The sequence below is a fragment of the Lytechinus pictus genome, chromosome 2, assembly GCF_037042905.1.
Source record: "Lytechinus pictus isolate F3 Inbred chromosome 2, Lp3.0, whole genome shotgun sequence".
Lineage (NCBI taxonomy): Eukaryota > Metazoa > Echinodermata > Echinoidea > Temnopleuroida > Toxopneustidae > Lytechinus > Lytechinus pictus.
The window spans coordinates 36,094,100-36,120,493 of NC_087246.1; the positions used below are offsets into that span (position 1 = coordinate 36,094,100).

General features: G+C 38.4%; 1 protein-coding gene across 1 annotated transcript; it reads left to right on the forward strand.

The window, feature by feature from the left end:
* The first annotated feature begins 393 nt into the window (after positions 1-393).
* On the forward strand, positions 394-25,470 carry LOC129280471 (TBC1 domain family member 10A-like). Its single transcript, XM_054916493.2, has 6 exons — positions 394-543; positions 6,972-7,491; positions 15,164-15,263; positions 16,911-17,018; positions 24,682-24,903; positions 25,426-25,470. The coding sequence occupies exons 2-6, from the start codon at positions 7,202-7,204 to the stop codon at positions 25,468-25,470; spliced, it is 765 nt and encodes a 254-aa protein (XP_054772468.2). The 5' UTR covers positions 394-543; positions 6,972-7,201.
* Positions 25,471-26,394: the final 924 nt, after the last annotated feature.

A 26,394-nucleotide genomic window follows, 5' to 3' on the forward strand; every position in this document is an offset into this window, starting at 1 on the left:
ACAAACAGGTAAAAGGCAAGAATCGAAAATAAATTATATGGACTAATAACATGGCATAAAAATAGTTTGAACTACGTACATGTACATTAATTTTAAAAAGACCAATTCAACAACTGGAAGTGCATGAAAAAAGGAAAGACAGCAAAATTATTTGAACTTCGACATGATGACTTTACAAAATTTGGATAGATTCTTTAAGTGCTTAATAGATTTAACATTAAATAGCTGATTAAACTTAATGACATTATGTCTACGGTAATAATAAGTCTTAACATACTTCTTACGCTCATCATTAGAGAAAAATTGTTAGAATAGAGTTGAATAAATTTTCATGTACTCCAATTAGAATTGCATTTTATAGGGTACGTTGCGAGACATAGGTGCGTAACCCCCGGTGCACATTTGTCATACAGCTCAACCCACAGCTCGTCTGTCTTGACTTATGCACAAGTGAATGCTTCTCCGTTTCCTGCGTGTGTACCGGTATGTCTTGCAGTCTACACGAATGCGCATGGAAAACGTGGTTCGCCGACTTTTACACGTGTAGGCATATTAACTTTTTTGTGTGTATTCATACATAGGCTACAGAGTATACAATTTTTGCGTATATCATGTATGAAAGCCGTACGTACGTACGCGCGTGTCGATCAACGTTTATCCGAATTATATTACGGTACGCACGCGCGCGTAATGTGTGAATATATGCAATCTTTGATGCATATGCATAGCGCATGCAACATAATTTCGTTATGCGGATTACGTTATAGTTGTGGATTGTCTGGGGACTGATGAACTCGGCTTGTGTTTTGAAAACTCTTGGACCAACGTTTAATTTTGGCCATGGACGTAACGAAGGTCGTGGTGCGCAGTGATTGTCTAGACTAGTGAAAATAGTAAACGGTCTAAGGTAAGTTTAAAATGGGTTAGGCCTAGCCCTATATTGGCTTTGCCCTTGTAAATTTACCACATCTCCACGGCCCACGAGCGCTAAGTTAGCTGCTGCAAGTGCAACGCGCCCGCGACGGCCGATGTCATCGGCCCCGGCCCGGCCCGTGTCATCTTGCACCGCCAGCCAGGCATGCCAGGTATAGATACATGTATAGTCACATACTATTACCGGACACTATCATGATTCCGGACGCGCATATTACCCATATTATTACTGCGTACGAAAAAATTTTTGTACCGTAACGTAACGTAAGACTAAGACTTCCGCAATTCAATTTCACAGAGCAATACATCTGTACATAGAACAAGATTGCAAAAACAAGGCGAAAAAATCAAACTTTTACCTTATTTATCTCTAACGTTAATGTTAAAATAAAATGACAGAAAATGCTTAAAATATCATTTAACATTACATAGTTTTGCATTAATAATCTATATATTTTCTGACGGAAAAATGGGCCTGATTTGCCGAATTTCAATCTCGTCCGCTCCTTCGATCGAATGATGGGGTGTGGTGTCTATTGTCAAGTATTGTGCCGATCGTCGACGGCTAGTTCTCAAGGTACCCGTGCGCGAGGTTTTCCTTTGATTAGAACCGTCGATCGACAGCGCATCGATAGAACTTGATGAGTGCATAATATTGGAAAGTGCCATGGAACATATGCAGCTATTAACACAGGATGGTAGCAATCAATGCAGACCACTACACAGCTCCTATAATTGCCAGCAATACTCGGCAATATCATCCAATGAAGTTGTTGGCTATTCCATGCCGCACCCAACTACATGTATATCAGAACTCCTATTTTCCCAGGACAGTGACTGCATGGAATGCGCTTCCCAAAACCATCCTTGATGCCCCTTCATTGGAGGCCTTCAGGGGGGCGCTTCCAACCAACATCTAAACCAAGGAACTATATTTTTGCTTGCACAAACAGCACAATATTTTAAAAGCACCGACAAGTATGCACTGCAGATGAGCACCCAAAATATTTCCTTAGCACTACATCCTGACTTATGGATTCTGCTAAGTATCGTCGTAGAAGTAGAAGAAGTATTAAAACAAGAAAAAATAAAATTAGTTATCAAGCATGAATTTATTACCAACATCTGCTCAGATCTGCAAAGAAAGAAAGAAAGAAAGAAAGAAAGTTGTATGAAATCAAACAGAAAGGAAAAGAAGGGAAAAAATAGAAAGAAAGGAAAAAAGTACAAAAGAAAGGACAGAAAGGGGAAATAAAAAAATTAAAAATAAAGAATGAAAAAGAAATGAAGAAAAAAGAGAAAGAAAGAATTAAAAAGAGAAAGAAAGAAAAATTGAAGCTAAAAAAGGGAAAGGAGACAAACAAAATAAAGAGTGATTAAAAGAACAGATGTATGTTTGGAAGACCAATTACCATTGGCTCCTTGTTACTATCAGTGGCCGTCAATTTTGAACAAGAAAGAACACGGCCATCAGGAGATTTGATAACCCAGGCTCTAGCTATATGTATTATTATTCCAAATATAGTGATAAATATTTGCTCAGCATAGATTGTTATTAGCAAGAAGAAATGAGAAAAAAAAGGGAAAAAGTTTTCACTTTCCAGAATACCCCCTGGAGTCCTGAGGCCGAATTTTGTGCATAATTTTAAAATAAAGTCCATCCATAATTTGACTAAGAAAAAGCCAGGTTAGCTATTGAATTATGGGTCTGATCAGATGGGGGTTATCATTATGGCATGTGTGTGTGCAGCTTCAAAATGATAATTGATATGGCCAAGATTTGATGAAAAATGATTTTTGTTAACTTCATTCAAAATCAAATGACAGAATGTGAATTGAAAATGTTTTTTTTCCAGTAACAAGTACTGCATGTACCAAAGAACACAGGTCTAGTACAACCTATTCACGTAGCCTACATATCAGAGAGATTCTAGTCTGAAAACAAGAATTGTCTGAGAAAACAAGGATCATGTTGTGATAGATTGTCACTCTTGTACTTGTTTATGAGGACAGTTTAGTTTCACTCACCCCCCCCCCCCTGCGGGACATGAATTGCGGGAATTTAGAGGGCTAAGAAAGATTCTGTGAGCTCAATACTCCTCAGTTCATTATCTATTTTTATATTCTGCCGTCTTCTTACAGCCTTGTTATGAAGCCTGATATTGGGCGGATCCAGGGAGTAAAATTTTTTTTTTTTTGCTTAATTTTTCCGGAGACCAAATGCCCTTCATTTATAAAAAAATGACCGTTAATTTTTATTCAGGGGGGGGGGTGGTTGTCACAGTTCAGGACAAATTTCGCACCCCATAAAAGGCAGACTCTGAATCTGTGTCTGGATAATTATGTTAACAACGAATACAGCTCACTCTATTGGTGCTGGCCAAATGTAGGCACTTGACAGGTGAATAAACTTGATGTATTTTATGGAGAAAAATCATTTCTTTATGTGTCTATTTTAAATTAAAACCTTAGAGTAAGACAAGGTAATTGGATGAATTTAATTTCTGGTAATTTCAAATTTCAAGTACCGGTAACAAAGTTTTTTTTATCCAATCATAGCAATGGGAATGTTTTTAATAATTTTGTTAAAACTATGGGGAGATATACTGTGGTTCAATGGTTTTTTTTTCATAGTAGAATATGGTTTGGGGGATCAAAGAATACAATTTTTCACCTTTAATGATAGTTTGAAAAAAAAATTACTGTAGACGGTCTAGACCAGCCATTCTCAATTACTTTTTTTGAAGCGCCACATTTCTTGTTGAGAATCTGTAATGCTCCACTATCCCCCGCACTATCCATTACGCAAACCAGCAATGTATCAGCGGAGGGGGTCCAGAGGCCCCTGGTGGGGGTCGAGGGGGCAGAGCCCCCAGAAGTTTTGGAATATGAGGCCTTTTAAATTGCCCAGAGGGGCTCTAATTAATATCAACAGAAGAAATACAAATGCCAACAAACTACACAATATGAATATTAAAAGAAAAATTACCAGTGACTTTTTCACAACAAACCAATGATACCACTAGTTCAAACTGTTTTGCACCAGACCTATTGGCTGAAGAAAGTGGCGTAATGAGTAAAAAAAAATGAGGGGGCAAGATATGGCAGCTGAAGCAAAAATATTGAATTTTTCAATACAAAAATCTATATTTTGACATAATATTAAGAAAAAAATACAATGTTCCACTCTTTCCCTTTCCTTTTCTTTCCTTTTCTCCTTTTTTTTTCTTGGCCGTGAAACACTTGGGGGCCCCCAATCCCCACCCCCATCTGTACGCCTGTGGCTGAAGTTACGTTCCCCGATTTTGCAAGGGCTGAAAATTAGGCGTTGCAACTGCACTAACCACTAACGCCCCAAACTGCTCCTCTCGACAGATAGATCTCTCTACAACTCGTGTTAAGCAAGAGTGCATGCAGGCAATCACGACAGGCAATACATCTGACCATACATGTATTTTACTTTTACAACGTCGGATTTTAATTGGCTCCGGAAACAAAGTTTCTGCTTGTTATGTTCCAAATTCATAATCTTTTATGATCAGGATGTACTTTGAATATCATATTTATTTGATGTTTAACTCTTAACCAAAACGTATACTCTGGAAATGGAAAATTTCTCGCCGTTGAAAGAGAAATCCTACAAACGGGGTTTTCAAATCACTTGTGTGGAACATTAACTTTGTACAGCATAGAATAAATAAAAAGGAGAACACCATCGACCCTCCATAATAGGGGTTATCGAGTGCTAAATTGGACAAAATTTGAGGAAATCAATTAGCAATTAAGTGTCAAGTAAAGAGTTTTCGTTTTCTCTTTGTATTAAAATGATCACCAAATCCTTATTTCCAGGTTACTGGTAGATACATTTTTTCTCACAAATTTTTCCCTATTTTTACGTTCTTTTTTATACCTGCTCCCAAGCGCCACTCCACAAGGCTCGGTGCGCCACAAGTGGCGCGCGCGCCACCATTTGAGAATCCCTGGTCTAGACCAAATGCATCTTTAGTCAAGCCTGACTGTATAGGCCGATGAATACCTGTACATAAATATTCACCCTTTAATGGTATACCGTAAGTAACGGTGTATTAACCGCACCTTTTTCTCGGCGGGACAGAATCAAAAGTCGGGGGTGCGGTTTATACACGGTGACAGGTCTGAGCCAAGCCAATCTCAGCCCGATACCACTACCAGTTTTCAACTCGCGTCGGGTGGCTTGGGGCAATCCCGTTTAGGGGTATGAGCCGTGGGTATAAAAGGGAAGCAACTATGACTACCGGTATCTGCCGTAAATGTCCCTCAAAGTTATATCACGGTAACAAACGCACCTACCTTCATGAAACTGACTTTTTTTAATGGTGTGACTCTGTCTTTGTTGTCATTTTTTAGTCATCGCGGCAAAGTTCAGACGCCAATCGATCGCACAGCGCGGTGCAGCTAGCTGAATAAGACATGCATGTGTAATGTTTATCGCAACGTCAACGTAAGCTGGCGCTTTACCTTTCCGTGGAAGTTATTTTGTTTGACAAATTATTGGTATTATTTGACAATTAATTTCTTTCATTTGCCTTTCCTTCATTTCTCTCTATCATCCATCATCTCAAAATCAATCTTCAATCCCCATCTTCACTCCTTCCGACTTTTTATTTTTAATTATTATTCACTTTATTCCCGCCCAGAGCTCCCATTGAAAATACGGTATACCGGTACTAGCATTTTTTTTCCTATTTTGCTGTCTGTAAGATACCGCCACACACGTACTGAGAACTACCGGTAGTGGTTCAAAGCAGACAAGAAAAACACCTGAACAAAATCGCAAATTTCTCGTATCTTGAACCTTCCCGTATTCCCTTGTCTAAAATTCATGTCAAGACATTGAATGCTAGACAGAATTCTGAAAGCAAAAGTGGGGCTGTGATGCAGGAAATATGATATGAACGATCTTCTCGTATGGGTGAGCCCCCATGTTGATGCTGGTATCGGTACTTGCAATGAACACCGGTACCATATGTGTGTGTGTGAGGTGACTCGGAGTGTGGAAGTGGCCAATAATATCGGCAACTTGCAGATAAGTGACGAAGCGCTGATTTCCCATCATTTTTTACCAGTAATTCTTCGATATTTTTTGGTTCTTGACTCTTTCTTAAATACGCATATTAGAGATAGAAAGTAAGTTTGATTAAATTTTTTTTTTTTTGATTTTTTTTTTTTTTTTAATGATTTTTTTTTTTTTTTTTTCCATCCGAAAATGGGGGGTGCGGTTAATACACGGGTGCGGTTAATACACCGTTACTTACGGTAGCCTTAATTAAATCCAATCAACAACAACGGGAACATGATGCGGCCAAGTGCGATTTGTCGGGACATTCCGCAGTTTATTTTACAAGTCTGCATCCTGATCTGTACACCATGATTTAACACTGTGTTGATGACACAATACACAGCTGATTTATCGGCTGTAAGTATAATTGTTTCTTTTAACTGCTAATCTGATACAGTGTATGTTAGAAAGTAAAGCTGATCAGTGGAAAATAGGGCATTGGACCCCCTTTTAAAATGTTTCTGCACCTTTTCCCTGCCATTCAAGAAATTATGAGGATTATGACACTGATTTAAGTAATGTATGTGAGATTGATTTTGCATTTATCCTTTTTTAGATTTCAAACATTAGATATTTTTTTGCTACAAAGAAGATGATAATAATTTGAAGAAAAAAAAACATGAATCCTCATACATTAGTTGGCCTACAGTATATAGGTACCAAAGTAAAGTAACTGAAAATGGCTTTGATTTCATGGAAAGTCCTAAAACACCTAACACTTGGGATCCTTATGTTTGATTACAACCCAACCAGGCCATGTCACTTTATATACACCTGACCAAGGTGTTCTTTCACATCTTTTGCATGGTGATGTTCAATGACATTAAAGATCAGTCCCAGACTAGGCCTCAGATATGAATAATCATTACCATTAAACATGAGATTGGTTAATCTAAGTAGTAGAAGTAAAATTTATGTTACCTTCTATTTTTCTTTCCAGACTTCTGCACTGGCTGGCGTGGAATGACGAAGATCTTCAAATTTACATGCATATTAAATTGAAGACTCGTCGCCAATCAATCAGACTTCTTCAAATCAATATCTTCTTGAGAGCTGAGCAGAGGAACATGTTACACACTAGCTTACTGCACCGTTCTTATGAGCTGCCGTTTCTATGACTGTAAACTAGCAGTAGAACAACCTTGAACAGTGTGAGTTGCGATAGCGATCATGTCAGTTGAAAATGAGGAAGGCTCGTCCATCGGACAGGGTCCATGTAGCGATGAGGAAAATGGTATCGATCCACAGCAGGGCGGGGCTTCGTCTTTAGGGAATGATTCTGCAACAGGCGGGGCATCGTCGGTTGGTAATGAATCTCTGACGGGCGGGGCATCGTCCATCGGTAACGGGTCAGCAACAGGAGGCATGGATTTAGTGGACAGTGATTTGAGTGATGATGAAGAAGAAGGCCCACAGACTGATCGATATGGATTTTTAGGAGGGAAGCAGTTTACTGGAGGGTGAGTATTTAAAGCCCCCCTCATTAAAGTTTCCCAAAAATGTATGTCACTGTTTTATGTTATGAACTTACGTATCTTGAATTCTTGTGGTATGGATGATACTGAAAAAAAAAAGGAATTTCTAATAGTGGATGGACAGTACATACAGTATATTTTTGCTATTTTACTTGAAAATCTTTTTTTTAACATTACTTCTTTTCTCAAACTGTATGGAATGGCATGAAAATTGAAGGATGTTGGCCTAATATTTGTAGCTTCCTCTAAGCGATCACTAGCATTGGAAGATTTGATAGGGTATTGAGTGAGAGCTCTTGTATTATAAATTCCTGGAAAAATAAACATCACTGAAAGAAGGTACCAACTATAGGTAAACTTTCATAACAAATTTCATAACAAATCAACAGATGAAAAAAAAAATGAATTCTACTAATACATGATCATGATTATTGGTATAGTCTGTTTTACTTCCGTAAATTTTTATTGATTGAATTTTTAAAAAACACAAAGTGAGTGATTTATTTCTCAGTTATCATTAATACACTGTAGAGGGCCTCACCAGAATATGCTAAGAAGTAATACCCCTTTCATAAACCCAATAAAACCTATCCTCCAATTAGCCGCCTAAGAGTAATGCGGATAATTCAATAAAAATTGCGTTCACAAACTCCGAAAATTATCCGCATTATTTTTACGAGCACCCGTCCTGAAAAAGGCGGATAATCGGCCCCCTCCGATGCGGTTGTGCAGGGACTCGATTTTAAGGCGCGCGAGAGCGATCGCGCGCTACATGCGCGCCTTAATCCATTTTTGGTAGCGCGATTAATAGCGCGCCTCGCGATAGCTAACCTGCGCGAAAATGCCTAAAGTCGCCCTCGAAATCACCCAAAATCAAGCTTTCGGGGGCGACATAAAATCTTAATGTCGCCCCCGAAATTATTGCCGAGTGATAACAACTCAACGGCCCACTAGTGCCATATGCTCGAGCTCCGCTTACCATTTAAAAACCATCCAGAATCCACACTCAAAATCACGAATAAGCCTTAAAAGTAGCGAGTAGCGCAGTTTCAAATTCCGAAGTTGTGTTATTTTTTCTGTACCACGTATTTCCATACACATGGTACCAGGTATGGAAAAAAAATCAACGCAACGGTCGGGAAAGATTGCATGTATAGGGGTCCATTATGACTACCACCGTGTGCCATTTCGAATGCACATGTTTTCCCTACAGATATCACAATTCTGTGATAAAATAATTCGAATTACACAGGAAATAAATCCCAGAGTCTAGTAACCTAGCATTGGTGAGTTGTCATTCGGCTTTGCTTTTCAAAACGGCTTATTAACTTCCAAAATAAGTTATCTAATTTATCAATTATAACTAAAAAATCATTTGTTTTCTTTTTCTAGGGGATGAGGTATTATATTAGACAATAAATCATCAAACAAAGCTCCATCTTTTTTACAAGGACGGCGGCAGGCTCACGCATTGGCGCTTTTACTAGCTAGCCAGTTGGAGCTCTGTCTCTCTGCCAGAGCTCTGGGGGACAATTCGCTCAGTAAAGGCCTCAATGATGGTGATTTTCTGTTTCAGACAGAGTTTACATTTCAGGAATATTATTCAAAACTGCCAATAAAGTTTGATGATTTCTTCATTGTCATGTATATTTAAGTTCTTAATGAATACATTCTCACCAAATTTAGACTCCCCCATAGAGAAATTAAATTTTCATGGAGATCTGCGTTTTCAAAGAACTTCAGGAAAAGTTAGGGTACGTAAGTGGGCCTTTATTACATGTACATGGCTGACTAGGGTATTGTACTGGAATAAATGGAGTAGAAATTAGATTTTGAATTAATTTATATCCAAGTCCAACTCACAGTCACACACACCCACCCATCCACACACACCCACCCATCCACACACACCCACATCCAAGATTCTAAACATGATAAATAACTTTAAAAATCATACAATATTAAACAAAAAGTAATAATTCCTTAATAAGTGAACAGGTATTCCTCAAAATACAAAAAAGTAGCATTTAAAAAGAGCCCCCGAAATTTGACAACAAAAATAAAATGGAGCCCCCGAAAAAAAAAAAAAAAATTGTCAGTGACTTAACTTTTAGCCAAAGTCAAAACCTAACTAAAACAGGTTTTACAACACACAATCTAATTACAATACATTGTAAAACAATTATAAATACTTCCTTTGGTTGTTGATTGTAATTTTATAGTACATACATTTCCTCCATCCATTTTGTTAATTGGGCAAAAAGCTCCCCTTGTATGTTGAAGAAGAGCTTTTTGAAGTCCTCCTCTACCGCTCTCCTTAAAAGTTCTAGGAGAGCTTTTTATTGCTCCCCTTATAATTATAAAACCGAGTCCCTGGTTGTGTTGGAAAAGGGTGACCTTGTGACCGCACCATGGCAATTATCCGCATTATTTGGAAATACGTTCATAAACTCAAAATCTTGTCCCGATGCCGCTATTATGCGGATAATAGCAGCATCAGAATAATGCGGATAACTCTTGTCCTCCTCTGATTTTACGACCAAATTATGCTGCTATTAGCCGCATAATTGGGTTTTATTGGGTTTATGAAAGGGGTATAAAGCTCTGCTGAAACAAAACAAAAATAACAGTCTGGATCTGGATGGTTTGTACAAACGCCTGGTTTAGCTATCCCGTATATATTTTTGGCAACATTGAAGTCGGATGTGTACTTAATTTATTTGGATCTTTTCCAACAGTCATAGTAAGGGGGGGGGGGGGGTCACTCTCCATGTCGCCTTCTATCCATAGGCATCTGTGTTCAAGAAGCTCAGAAATGCAATTGCATTTATAAATCTAGTGAAAACGGTGAAAATCAACTTTTATTTGATGCCCTACAGAAAATAGAAATGAAGTGTCCTCGTGTACACAACGGTGTACACAACCACAAAGAGGCTCATAAATTCAAAGTTCAGAATAAACAAATTGCAAGGTCCTTAAATGGCATGATCCACAAACCTAATTTGCAATCCTAAATGGTGTGACCAGTGAAACAAAGACGAGTGGGTGGATGGAGCTGAAAAGGCAACATTTTCATCAGACACCTGGATGCCTGAAACTACTCTTTTCAATGCTCTTACTGGTTGTGGATGCATTTTAAGCCATACAGAGGTTAGCCTCCCCCCCCCCCCCCCAGTCCTTAGGCTATGCCGGGGGGGGGGGGCACTCACCTATATATTGGTGGTACAGGGATGTGCCGCTTTGATGACCCCCTTTTTCAGTTCCCTAGATACTCCGAATGACAAAATTTCCATTCAGAAGCCATCCAGCGCAGGCACTGTAAAGCTAACTGCATGCACGGCTTCATATTCCCTCTATACCACGCCGCTAGTGCCCACATGCACAGCGCGCACCATACCTAGTAACCGATCCTGTTCCGTAGGCCCTGTTATTCACGTCGTCCGGTATATTTTTAGTTCCCAAGACCCCGCATTTTACCCTTGTAGTCAGTTCCTCAGACCCCCTTTTTGGGGGTATCGTGAGGGACACCCCCATCAAAATATAATTTGAGTGCCCCCCCCCCCTCCCCTGGGGAGGGGGGGGGGGCTATGTACTACAATGTAGACTCAACATTGACAGGATAGTTTCAGGTGGCAAGTGGATTACACTGAAATTTTCCTTTTTCTATAGTCCAGAGCAGGGGTGGACTGATAATTTCATAAATGAAAGTGTTCCATGTGAATTAAAAAAGAAAAATTAAGATTGTTGATTCAAAGTTTATGAATTAAAATCCACATTTGGATTAATCTCAGTTTTGTTCTATATATATATGCCAAGTGTTACACAGCAAACATGAATGACAGTATAGGCCAATACAAAAATATCTTTAATAGCAGGGATGCTCTAGTACCAGTTAGGCACAGTGTGCTATGTATACCTGGACTCGAGCAAATAGGCCTACAATGTGACCTCTTGATGTGTTGAAGTAGTAGTCCACTACAGTGTCTCCATGTCAGTTTACATGTAGCTAGACACGAAAACAACATTTAGGGAGCTGTTCCGTACATGTACATATTCTATTCTGTACACTCAATTTTACTATGTGTATGTATACAATACATCTCCCTTTGTATTTGTTATGGGATGATTTTCCTGTGGGGAAAAATTGCAGTTCTAGCGAGGAAATGAATTCTTGACCCTCGGCTTAGGAACTGAGTCACTAAAAAGTCAACAAACGATCCACTGTACTTTAATATTGCATTCAACTTTGTACATGTAACATATCAGATCTCGAGGCATGTTCATGTAATGCATGATGGCCAACGTCATACAGGCCTACATGTCAAAGTAATCAAACCTACATGCTAATATGTGATGTTATTTCTTTTGCCCCAGTCCAGCATTTAATTTCGACCATACAGTTGGCATTGGTTACAGTACTGTACCAAGGAGATATCACCTCTAAAGATATCTCCTTGACTGTACATGCATGCACTCATGTAGATGTTCACATTGGCATAATATGCAGGCCTTATCTTAATACTATCTACTACATAACTGGTACTCGTACAATGATCTCAATTGATAACTACATTGTACACATGAACACAGTTATCATATTTTCTCTCTTTTTCTCGTGAGTTGGGGGAGGGATATTTTCAGTATTTCAAAATTGATTGTTGTGGGCAATTACATATATTTACATGTACTTGTAGGGCATTTCCCAAATTTGATTTTTTTAATACATGTATTTATCTCAGATTCTGGTCAATTTTACAGACAATTTTGACACGGGAATGTCTTTGTATCATAGGCGAATCCAAATCATACAATTTTAACTATTATACCCTTTTATATGGGACTCCACACTTTTTTTTTAGGCAGGAAAAACTACCTAATCTTTTGTTTAAATTTCTGAAGTCATAACTTACAAAAATTATTGTTCATCACCTACTGAGTGTCATTTGTGTACCTCAGAAATAATTTGATGATTTTTTTTTTAGAACTTCTGAAATGTCAGAATAGGAAATATGTCTCTCATGCCTGTGTACATGTACCATGTATTACCCTGCCAAAAATTTGTGTGTATACTTCAGTGCATACTTCTTGCACATGAATGTACAACATGAAGACTTGTATGCATACTGTGATCGAGGCAGAACATTGTTCTATTTTAGGGTCACAGTGACATTAACATCAAAATTCTCTATACATGGGACTGATGAGTGGAGGAGGTGATTCATTGACTTGTGTACCTGATACATTTCCTATCTTGTGTGTTGGAGGCATCACATGCTCTCTGCATAGAATGGGTGTTGCCTTCTGTCATCATGGGCCCATTCTCCCTGTCTCCCTGTTGCAATAGAAGTTTAAGGTCATCATGGGGATAAATACTTTGGAAGGGGATGGGTGACACTGCAAACAAACTCTTTCTTCTCAAGCTGATAAGGGGCGATTCCATGCTAGAAAAATTAGCCCTTTTCACAACTCTTTTCCACCTGCTGTCCAAACAGACAAGGAACTTTGATTTGTTTTGTGGTGATATTAAAGTACTACTTGGTAGTCACGTAAAATAATGACTACCAACAAAAATATGTTTTCCATTGATGAATTAGGGGTGAAAATGTTGCGTGTCGCACGGGACATTTCTGATTCCGGTACGACACACAACACTTATACCTTTAATTCACCCGTTCTCAAATATTTTTTGTTGGTTATCAATTTTTCACATCACTACCCACATTAACTTTATCATTGACCAAAAAAAAATTTTTTGCTCAAGCATTCAGCTATAATTGTCGAGGAGGGGTAGGGGCACTGTCATTACTACACCATTCTTTGAAGTACACAAAAGCTCACATAGAGGGTAACATTTGGTAACCTGTACCTGTACAGTGAAAAGGGTATCAAAATTTCCCAAATAGGGGAAAAAGGTACGCCTATTGTTTTCAACGGCCTGAATATGTACAATGATCTCCATGAATTTATCATGAAAATACAGTATAGTTGAGTAATATTTTTATTGCGTGTACACGTCTAGGTGAACTGTCTAGATTTGGGTCCCTTGTCTGTACAAGTACAGTGTGGTGTCAACATTGTATTGTGTGTGTCTCTGATAATGTACAGAATGTATGCCTGTGTATACATTTACATCGCGGATCATGTAACCATACAACCCATGGACATGTAAAATGTTTGTACATGTAGGCCGTACACATTACGCATTTGTCAGGTACACAAGTACATGCAAAATTGCACATAATATGAACAGTGTGTCCATAATATGTCATGCATGAATGTATAATGTGGGCCTAGTACATGTTTGTACAAATGAGAAATTTATACAGTATCAGTGATGGTGATAATAACGTTAGAACCAAATTTGTGTGAAAACTTATTCTGAACACACAAAGAGCCCTATAAAGTACAGAGCATTCCCTGATTAACCCCCTGTTCAGACTGTCCCCCGTCACCCGGGACATCCCCCAGGGGATCCCCGGTACCCGGGACATCCCCCGGAAAATCGACAGTCTGGACAGTCTGGAGGATTGTCCCCCGTCTCCTGGTTCTATCCCCCAGGTTTTTTTTAAGGAAGAGCGACCTTGGCTCGTAATCCGAGATCGCGCACCTGTTTTAATCACAAGTGCGCATGCCCGAAATGTGGTGTCAAGAGAACTGCTTCCGCTAAGTACTGTGCTAGTGCTCGGCTAGCTGCAAGTAATTGCATTTCCCACGTTTTGTGCGGGCGCACCTTACGTAACCATGCCGATGACCAAGCCCACTCATCCCCCGGTGCCAATCTCCCGGACACCGGGGGATGTATGGACGGTCGTCGTAAAGAGATAAGATTTCTCTCCCCCTTGGCCTTCCCCCGGGTGACGGGGGACAGTCTGAACTATATGGATATGTCAATGATTCGGGAACATTTGTAAGAAGTGTATAAAAGAGAACGGCTGTCATCAGAAATCTCAATAGCAGAGCGAGACTATTTATCTACATGTACATTCACATCACATTTTCTGATGTTGGCAGTGCACACTTGGCTTTGTTGACATTCACCTACTACATGTACATGTACATGTATGTAATAACTTTGAAAGTATGAGGACCAATATCATGAGATTTGGACATAATGGGTTGTGTGATGCGTCACTTACATGTACATGTACATGTATAAATCATTTTCTACGAATTTCAGATCACATGATCAAGGTCAAAATCAAACAGGCCACCAAATGTTTCCAGGGAGGAGGCAAGCCAATACGGCATCCAGGACATGGCCCTTTCAAAGGGTTAAATACTGTAATAATTGAGAAGAGGACATTTTTTATACCTGTATTTCACTGTCGCAGAGAATAATGCATGATAAATTGATAATGCATGTTCATGAATGGATTTCACTCAATATCATCATGGGCATGGTATCACAAACACAAAAACAGGTTTATCAGGATTATTGATTGCCTACATATTAAAGCCTCAACAAAATTAATTAATGCTATTTGTATATTATGTAAAAACAAACATTATGTTACAATTCCACCAATACTACATTATGTACTGTAGGCCCTATAGTGGCTATATAATGGCTAGATGTTTTATGATCTATGTAATACTATGTATACAAATGTATGTAATGAGAAGGAAGTAGCCAAACTTGTTAATGATTTCTTTGCAGTGAGCTTGGACTACCTATAGAGATCTTAAGGAAACGAGAGCTGAAGTGGCTGGATATGATTGATGATTGGGAGAAATGGATGACCAAGAAACCAAAGAAGGTATGAAAAGAGAATTAATTCATGTGATAAGTGGGATGTTCCATCTTTAATAGGGGCTTTTGCACCCGTATGCTGATGCACAAAGTATCTATGGCAAGCCTTCGAACTTTTTATTATCCTTAGTATTTTGGATTGTTAACCAAATTCACATCCTGGTATAAAGAAATGGGATAAAAGAAGAAAACGGCTGGTCACATGCACAGTACATCAGCATACATTGATTGTGACAGCTCACAAATAAATAAAGTCCCTTTAATAATATGGGGTATTTTTATACCTTATTTTTGTCTCACCTGCATAGCAGAGTGAGACTATAGGCGCCGCTTTTCCGACGGCGACGGCGACGGCGGCGGCGACGGCGACGGCGGCGGCGGCGTCAACACCAAATCTTAACCTGAGGTTAAGTTTTTGAAATGACAGCATAACTTAGAAAGTATATGGACCTAGTTCATGAAACTTGGCCATAAGGTTAATCAAGTATTACTGAACATCCTGCCTGAGTTTCATGTCACATGACCAAGGTCAAAGGTCATTTAGGGTCAATGAACTTAGACCATGTTGGGGGAATCAACATCAAAATCTTAACCTAAGGTTAAGTTTTTGAAATGTCATCATAACTTAGAAAATATATGGACCTAGTTCATGAAACTTATACATAAGGTTAATCAAGTATCACTGAACATCCTGCATGAGTTTCACGTCACATGACCAAGGTCAAAGGTCATTTAGGGTCAATGAACTTTGGCCGAATTGGGGGTATCTGTTGAATTACCATCATAACTTTGAAAGTTTATGGATCTGATTCATGAAACTTGGACATAATAGTAATCAAGTATTACTGAACATCCTGTGCAAGTTTCAGGTCACATGATCAAGGTCAAAGGTCATTTAGGGTCAATGAACTTTGGCCAAATTGGGGTATTTGTTGAATTACAGCCATAAATTTGAAAGTGTGTTGGTCTAGTTCATAAAACTTGGACATAATAATAATCAAGTATCACTGAACATCCTGTGCGAGTTTCAGGTCACATGATCAAGGTCAAAGGTCATGTAAGGTCAAAGAACTTTGGCCACGTTGGGGGTATTTGTTGAATTGCCATCATATCTCTATAAGTGTATTGGTCTAGTTCATAAAACGTGGAAATAAGAGTAACCAAGTATCACTGAACATCTTGTGCGAGTTATAGTAGTTTTCAAAATCAGCACTGCTGCTATATTGAATCGCGTGATGCAGGTGAGACGGCCAGAGGCATTCCACTTGTTTAAGAAAAAAAATGGGTATCCTTTTTTAATACACCAAAAGGATTGAATTAAATCTCAATGATGAGCTTGGTTTGGCTGTTTTCAGTGGCAATCCCTAAAGTTAAATTAGTTTATACCATCTCTCTTGCATACTCTGACGTACTTGAATGTAAAATAGGAAGCCAAATGTAAATATTTTTCCATCCATATAGAACAGTCGAGTTAATTATTCATTGAAGTGAATGATTTATGCTTTTTGCAGTACCGGTAGCAGAATAATTACATCTAATCTGCATTCTACCTTTCGCTACATGTAGATGATTTAGTTCTGAAGGCAAAATTATGATCTCATTGTCTTTATTAAGTTGAATCTTTTTTGTCTATTGATTATCTGGCCATTTCTAGGTTAGAGAAAGATGTCGAAAAGGCATTCCATCTTCCCTCAGAGGAAGGGCGTGGCAATTCTTGTGTGGAAGCAAGAGAGTAGTAGAGCAAAACAAGGACAAATTCTTGGTAAGTTACAACTACTAGATGCTTCAGACATTTTCTCTATTTTGTTGGTACAGTATTTTTTAAGCTATCACCTATTGGATGTACGTTTAAATTTCTTTAACATATACTTTTAGTGGATTCTTCTATCTCTTTGCATTCAAGTGATCGTGTTTTCTTTGCCCTTCAGATTTTGACCACCAGTGACCTAGCTCAAATCCCATCCTAGGTTGTGAGGTATTAAATTTTTAGATCCGTGTAGCCAAAATGGTCATGAGCTTCAAATATAATTTTAGTTTATTGGCTTATTTGTTAGCCTCTTTTCCATCTACTGTAGAAACATGAAGTCATGAATTGCAACCAAATCAACTTTCTTTATGTCTGCTGAGAATTGCATTTTCTTGAGCATTCCTTACACTTAGTCTTAACTTTGTTATGTTCTAATTTTTCCATTTAACTATTCTACATTCATTTTGTCTTTTTGTGTAATTTTTATACGTTTTATTTGACACTTGCACAATTTGAATTAAATTCAGATCTGCATTTTCAATCTATAAAAAAAAATCTTGTTTTCATTTTGGTCAACTCATTGTGGGTTTTTCAGCTGAGCAGTCTAATGAATTGTGAGATGCCAACATCCCTTTGCTGTTTGGGTAGACCTGTTGAGTCTATTGAATCTTTTAGCCTCACAACTGTGTGATTTAGTTCAGGATGTCACTAAAATAGTCCTGTTGCTTGAAATCCCAATTCTTCCTTCCTGTATTATATGGACTTTACGTAGTGCATTTTTCTAGTTCCTTTATATCAATAAGTGGTCAAGTTAAAGGACAAGTCCACCCCAACAAAATTGATTTGAATAAAAAGAGAAAAATCCAACAAGCATGACACTGAAAATTTCATCAAAACCAGATGTAAAATAAGAAAGTCTTGACATTTTTAGAATTGTTTAATACTTTATGGTTCAGTCAATTAAGTCCTTAATGTCAAATCTGTAAAAAAATGCAATATTGTAATTCAAACAAAAACAAAAGAAATAGTGAGTGAAGGACTTCATAGACTCCCTCATTTACTGAGTTGTGCATCTCACTGTTTTGTGAAAAATAAGCATAACTTTAAAATGTCATAACTTATTTTACATTCGATTTTGATGAAATTCAGTGTTATGCTAGTTTGAATTTTTTCTATTTATTCAAATCAACATTTTTCTTGGGTGGACTTGACCTTTAAAAAACCCCTCAATTTTCAAAGCCATCAACTACTGTATACCAGTCTCTTATTTGAATAATGACAGTTGGTTGAGGGAACAGTTGTTGCCAAATTTTATCAATCTTCAGTAATGCTTATTTACATGTAGTTGTAGAGGCAACAATTTTAAATGGGATATTTCAAAGGAAATTGTTCATATTCAGAAGAGTAAAGGCAAAATAATGAGATTGAAGTGATAACAATTGCTGAGCAAACTGCTGCCTCAGTTTTTGCCCAATACTCATTTATTAGACTTGAAGGCGCGTACATTGTTCTTGGAGTGAAGACATGCAAAATGTATTTATGGCAATATAAGGCTGTCACGCGGGGTGGGAATAAATAACCTTCAGTATATTTCACGTTGAAAATGAACCCAGGTTTTAGGCACATGAGTTTGACCAGGTATGTGTATTTCCTTGTATTTTGGCCAAGCAGTCGTACATGAGTCTTCTTGTATACCTGTAGTTTTTACTTCCTACACCTGTTGATTTGTGGACCATGTCCTGGATGTCAGATGAAGGAAATACTATTTGTTATGATAACAAATAGACCTAAAGACCTACAGTACATGTACAACATGTGTGAAGTATTACTGCAGCCTTCGAGGCAAGGGCTGAGGCTATGAAAGTTGTATGAAAGTAAGCGATATGTCTGATTGGTCAAGACTCCAAACAGCCTATACCCAATTGTCTTGCTAAATTAAAAGCTGTTTTTTTCTTACTACTGAATCATAGACACTGTTCTCATTATTCTTTCTAAAACTGGTTTACTGGTAACCGGTTCAGAAAGCCAGTTTGGAAGATCACTTTGCTAGCTTTCCATTTGATCACCCAAAAATGGTTTTTAAAACCACTTCACGTAAAGCGGTCTTGTTGCGATGGGAACACTATCAGTGGGGTGACGTGTTTCACGCGGCATTCAACATACAGTGTGTGGAGTAGCACGCTCAAAATGTGCGAAGATCACTTCCTGAAGAATGGTTGTGTCCTCACTTTCGCTAAAACCAGATTAACGAAGCAAAGTGATCTTCAAAACTACATCGCGAGGTGGTCTCTGAACCTGTTTGGAAGATCACTTCCAAGGCCGCTTTGACCGTTCTCATTACACGTTACTTTTAGGACGGTAGTGAGGACGATGTCTTAGTCGATAAAAAGAAAACAAGGAGTCAAGCGAGACAAGATGGTATAGGTGGTGTAGTCTCACCATACAGCTACATGTACATGTATGAGATTTTCGGTGACTCGGCGTGAGATCACAGGCATGGCAGGAGATTTGGGGGGATGATCAAGAATCCCAAAGGCGGGCGTCTCATGCCTATTAAGCTTGGGACTTGGTATGTCTGCCATAGTCGATCGAGCCCTTGAATGCGTAGCATTTTAATAGGGGGAAGTGGAAGTAGTAATTTGCCTTTATGATTCTTATTTGCATATTACTGAGACCTATTAATGGTAACACCGTCATTACTTAAAATTGGCATCTAGACAAATCTTTACTCTCGTGTGAAAACACCTGGTACTGGTAGTCATCTAGTGTTTTCTAGCCAAGGTTGTCCTGTCCCATGAAGGGCCATGATTGTTGTTTGTACTTGACACATGACCTTGTTATGTCAGTTTACCTTAAATCATTTAATCATCTACTAACTAGTATTATGGCTTCAATCTGCATTGATATATTTTTTTTCAAATTAATTTGACATTGTCAATATTGATTTTGATGGCAAAAATTAATTTTGATGACTTTTGTGATGTGATTGAATTGGTTTAACTTCATATCATACCCCTTTCATAAACCCAATTATGCGGCTAATAGCAGCATAATTTGGTCGTAAAATCGGAGGAGGACCAGAGTTATCCGCATAATAGCGGCATCGGGACCAGATTTTGACTTTATGAACGCATTTCCAAAGTAATGCGGATAATTTCCATGGTGCGGTCACAAGGTCACCCTTTTCCAACACAACAGCATCGGAGGGGGTGTGTGCGGTTGCCATGACGATTATCCGCCTTTTTCAGGACGGGCGCTCGTAAAAATAGTGCGGATTATTTTCGGAGTTTGTGAACGCAATTTTTATTGAATTATCCGCATTACTCTTAGGCGGCTAATTGGAGGATGGGTTTATGAAAGGGGTAAAAGATGCATAGATTGTTTGAATTCAAGTCATGGTTGTTTCTTCTCGACTGCAAGTATACATGTATGTACTATCAAACATGCCTGACCATACCCTCAGGCATAGTCGTCATATTGCAGTCCCTTTGGGCCTCTAGAAACAACCATGCCTCTCAAACATGTAGCATTACACATGTACATATACACTTCAGACCTCTACAATATGAATTCCATACATGTATGCAATTTACATTGTGTACGTCCATGAACAGTTTATAAAAGACGTTTGTATAATAGAAATCTGTATTTTGACTCTGAACATGGTCGAGGGAAGTAACTCATTTCCTATTGTTATATGATCGGTTCTTTTCCTGTTTTATGTTCTCTGAATAATCTGAGTTTTCCCCAGGTCTACGGGCATTTAAAGGCATTACACAGCTTCTACATACAGTACCTGTACATATGTAGTACTGATCAGACAATGTTTCCACTTCCCTTTTCTTCTGCAAGTTGGCCAAAAGACTCTATACCTGTACATTTGATACAAGTTTACAATTTGATAATTTACACTTTCATTTTTAGTTCTGGTATAAAATCGGCTTGTAAAATCTTCAAAACCATTCTCTGTGGTAAAATTTAAATCTACTTTCACTTTCTTTTTCTGTGAAAATACATCTTTGGCAACATTTTCGTTTCTAATTATGGGAAATTGCAAGTATATAATACCATGCAAAATGGGAAATGGAATGAAAGCCCATTGTGCATCGAAAAATATATACCTGTACAGTACATGTATGTCCTGAAGTAAAAAGAACAGCCCCCCCATTCTTTAATTGCCCCAAGGCTGTAAAGTACATGTAACTTTATACATACATGTACATGTATGCATGTCGCAGACATTGTAATCAACTATGACCGTTACATTGCCTAGTAAAAATCTTTACATTTCTCAATTGTAGTTCCAGTAGATTTTGAAAATAAGATGGTGTTTGAGGATTGTGAGCAGACATTCTGCTCATAAATAATCTGTTGTCTGATTCGGTATTCCTTTGGGTGGGATTTGGAGGTGAACTTGAAGGCCCCCTGTGTGGTTAGGCATGTGCAGAGAGAAGCAATTCCAATCAGTCTAGGTTTTATCCCCACTTGTCATTTCAGTTCTGTATTGATATAACTACATGTAGTTTATCTTGCGCAAAACTCAAAATATTTTAAAGATAGAGCTAGAAAATCGCATCTGAAAGTCTCCTGGAAGCTACTTTCCAGGTATTACATTGTACACAAAGGAATTGCTTTTACTGTCGCTGTAGTTTTGGCCAGAGAGAACACGTCTACCGTATCTTGTACAAAGCCCCCATTGAATATTTTCACAACTTTTTCATAAATTTTTCAGTAGTGGGACATCTGTTTATACCCAAATATACAACATTCAAATGTCACCATGTTTTTTTTTTTGTGTCTTTCCTAAGTTGTATTTCATTAATTGCTGTTCGTTTCCCCTTTAACCTGCTGCAATGAACAAGACCTTTTCTCAACCTTTGCCTTGGTACCCTATTAAAATATCTTACCAAGGCACTTCAACTCAGTGGTGTTTCTTACAAGACAGCATGAATTGTCAAGTAGAAGAAGTCCTCAAAATGCCTTATTCCCCTATGGGATATTAAAGAAGATGATGATGAACCATGTTGTAGCAACAGGCATGCCACGGTGAGATGACTCATTTACATGGCATTATCTATGCCGTCTAGCGAGAGCTGTAATAAACATTCCTCCTTACATTGTAAATGTATGTGTACATGTATATGGTATTGGCTTTTGGTGCTCATTTTTGTCTCACCTGCATAGCAGAGTGAGACTATAGGCGCCGCTTTTCCGACGGCGGCGGCGACGGCGGCGGCGGCGTCAACACCAAATCTTAACCTGAGGTTAAGTTTTTGAAATGACAGCATAACTTAGAAAGTATATGGACCTAGTTCATGAAACTTGGCCATAAGGTTAATCAAGTATTACTGAACATCCTGCCTGAGTTTCATGTCACATGACCAAGGTCAAAGGTCATTTAGGGTCAATGAACTTAGACCATGTTGGGGGAATCAACATCAAAATCTTAACCTAAGGTTAAGTTTTTGAAATGTCATCATAACTTAGAAAATATATGGACCTAGTTCATGAAACTTATACATAAGGTTAATCAAGTATCACTGAACATCCTGCATGAGTTTCACGTCACATGACCAAGGTCAAAGGTCATTTAGGGTCAATGAACTTTGGCCGAATTGGGGGTATCTGTTGAATTACCATCATAACTTTGAAAGTTTATGGATCTGATTCATGAAACTTGGACATAATAGTAATCAAGTATTACTGAACATCCTGTGCAAGTTTCAGGTCACATGATCAAGGTCAAAGGTCATTTAGGGTCAATGAACTTTGGCCAAATTGGGGTATTTGTTGAATTACAGCCATAAATTTGAAAGTGTGTTGGTCTAGTTCATAAAACTTGGACATAATAGTAATCAAGTATCACTGAACATCCTGTGCGAGTTTCAGGTCACATGATCAAGGTCAAAGGTCATGTAAGGTCAAAGAACTTTGGCCACGTTGGGGGTATTTGTTGAATTGCCATCATATCTCTATAAGTGTATTGGTCTAGTTCATAAAACGTGGAAATAAGAGTAACCAAGTATCACTGAACATCTTGTGCGAGTTATAGTAGTTTTCAAAATCAGCACTGCTGCTATATTGAATCGCGTGATGCAGGTGAGACGGCCAGAGGCATTCCACTTGTTTTATATATAAATATTGTAGGCCTAAACGTTTAGATGTCTTCGATTCCATGTAATAAACATGTACACATTTACATGTAGGCGTACATGTATCTCTATTGTATTATGTGTTATTACTTAATCATTACAGATCATTTTGCCTAATCTTTGATGATAAGCAGTTCTGTTGCAGCCATGAGTTAACAGTGAACTGATTGTTAAACCGGATGATTAATGCAGGAATGGGGAAAGGGGTATTTTGAGTAAGGGGAGGGGGTTAGAATGCCCCCATTCTAGATGAAATCCCTTAGATCTGCCCCTGGTAGAAGTGCAATTCTGACAATGGATATTATAATGTATACATGATTCGCCTGTATTTGATCCAGGGCTGTAAAGCACCTTGAGGCAGCATCTCCCTGTCACCATGAACCTATTACAAATAGGTCCATGCTGCCACCCATCCACCTGTTATCTTTAATCACCATCAGACTGTCATTACCATGGCAACCAATATTGATCTTTATGTACATATATATCTTCATACATGTACATGTCATAACACCTCCAAATAGGCCTATAAATGCACTTTGATGGAAGGCGTACATGTACTTGTCTGTAACTTTCACTGTATCAATTGTTTCAAGACTGACTTGATCTGTAGTACATGTAAGCCCAGCATGACTATATGTGTACATTGCATGTATGCACAGTGCAGTAGACCATACATGTAACTTGAAATTCCTGTTCAAATCTACATTACTGTTGATATGATTCATATTCTCTAGCACTATACTCTAAATTAAAAGTTGATAGCTGGTCTATATATTTTTTTTTTGGGGGGGGGGGGGGCAGGGTGGCACTGAAGTGACTACTGCAGTACCAGAGTTTGCATAGATACCACAATTTGTTCTGTTTTCATCTTTTTTGGGGAGCTTTTGAGCATTTATCATACCTCTTTTAAGCCCACCCACCATGTATCACAGCTTTAGTATTACTGCGTATACATGCTACCCCAGCTCCCAGGTCCAACCTGCGAGGCGAGTCTAACTCGCCTTTTTTCTGCGTGTAAACTCGATTACCTTGCTCCGTGAGACGGAGCTGACTCGACTTTTTTTCTCCGCTAAAATCGTAGGATCAGACCCACAAAGTTGAGTCAGCAATTGGCGGAGCAACTAAAATTTTCTGTTGCTTTAAACAAGTTTTAAATTAATGTCCATGTTTCTGCAGATCACCTTTTGAAATTGGACATTTTTTATCATTTCATGGTTGCATTTTGCAAGAAATTTATTTTTACGACTGATCAACTGAAAATTGATTAATTACAACAGGAGCTTTAACAAGCTGCTTCAGAAACTTTTTTTTCAATTATGCCCCCCCCCCCCTCATTGAGAATAAAACTGGAAGATTACAAAGAACTTGTGCTTTACAGAATACTTGTGAATAATTTTTTCCCTTGGTTGAACACATTCCATTTTGGTCCTTGAAATACTGAAATGGTATGTTGGCATCTCTGTTTGCAAAGTATGAATTCAAACATTAAATTCTTTTTATTTTCTTTCTATGATGTTCTTTAGGAGTTTGATGCGCAAGAAGGTGATCCCAAATGGCTGGATGTGATAGAGAAGGATCTTGATAGACAGTTTCCATTCCATGAAATGTTTGCTAAGAAAGGAGGCAATGGACAGCAGGATCTGTACCGCATTCTCAAGGCATACAGTATCTACAACCCTAGAGATGGCTACTGCCAGGGCCAGGCTCCGGTTGCCGCTGTGCTGCTTATGCATATGCCAGCTGAGGTAGGTCCTTTCTTCATGAAAAATTCAAGAAATCCACAATATACAATTTATGTCATAATTGAGCATACCTCCATACCATTAATTATTTTTGTAGGCATGTCTGAATGTTCTGTGGCTGACTGACTGCGCCTGTGTTCGGCAGCGGCTTTACTAACTGGGTGCTCTAAGGCCCAATGTGTGGTGAACCTGAACAGTTTGTCGCTTTTTTGAGACGGGATATCTTTTATTTTGTCCAAAGCTCTCAGATTTTTTTATTCTGAATATACAGAAAAAAAAGACATGGGGCCTGTTTCAGAAAGAGTTTTGTTTAAACGCAAGTCAAAATATCAAGGGCAAGTAACGAATACGGGTGCTTCATTGGCTGAAAATCAAGTTGCGCAAGATTGTTTGAGTTGCGCAAGATTGTTTGAGTTGCGCTTGATTGCAACTCTTTCTGCAACGGGCCCCTGGTACTTCGCTCATTACATCAGAAGCAAATTTTTCTACTTTCCACAAGGTTATTCTTTACCTTAATGCACATAGACTGCACAGGCTAATTGGGATATTATTAAGAAACTGGTGTTTTGAAGGCCCTTATTCTTCCCTGGATATAGCCTACATGTATATTCTACTTCTAGGCAGAGGCTGAAGCTATTTTCTTTGGTTTTATACGAGTCTGATGCTGTTAGGCAAAGCATAAGCGATCATCTGATAAGGCATGACTACATGTATGAACAGTAACAGTTTTAATTACCCCTCCATTGTTTTAGCTTCATCTGTTTTCAAAAGCAAGGTCTTCAGAGGCAAATGTTCTCAGCTTTTGACCCCCAGCTAAGTACAATGAAATCACAGCAGGAGTTCTATTTGATATTTCCTTTGATGAACTCATCATGGCCATTTCTATGAATTTTGCTAGAGTGGGTATGATGAGCAACAGTAAATTAAAGGGAAAGTGCACACTGAGATGAGCTGGTTCCGATGAAAGCTGATAACTTCAGAGGAAATGTATAATATTTAAGGTGTGATGAAAATTTACCAAAGAATATTAAACACGGGAGTTACAAAAGCTCTCAAAATGTTTATTGTAACATCACATATGAGCAGAACTTTGCCCTTTATGTTGTGTAATGTACAGTGTAAATTCCTTTAATTTCCATCTTTTTAATGATTCATGCTTACTGAAAACATTTTTTGATTACAGTGTAGAAGCATGTGCATGTATGAGATTCTGTGGATGTGTCTGATGATACATTTAATAATTTTTGATTTTGTGAAAAAAATTACATTTTATGCAAACTATATGATATATCAGGGAGCTGCTTAGCTTAATAACCCTATCTAGGCTGGGGTATTTTGGGAGTTCATATGGCTGGGAGAGGGGGGCCTCCCAGGCCCCCCTTGAGATCTTGGCCATTGATCGCGCCGAAAATTGGCACGTAGGTTGTCTGAGACACAATCTACAAAAATGTGTAGTAATTTATTTCATATCAATCGCCAGTAAGCGATTATGCT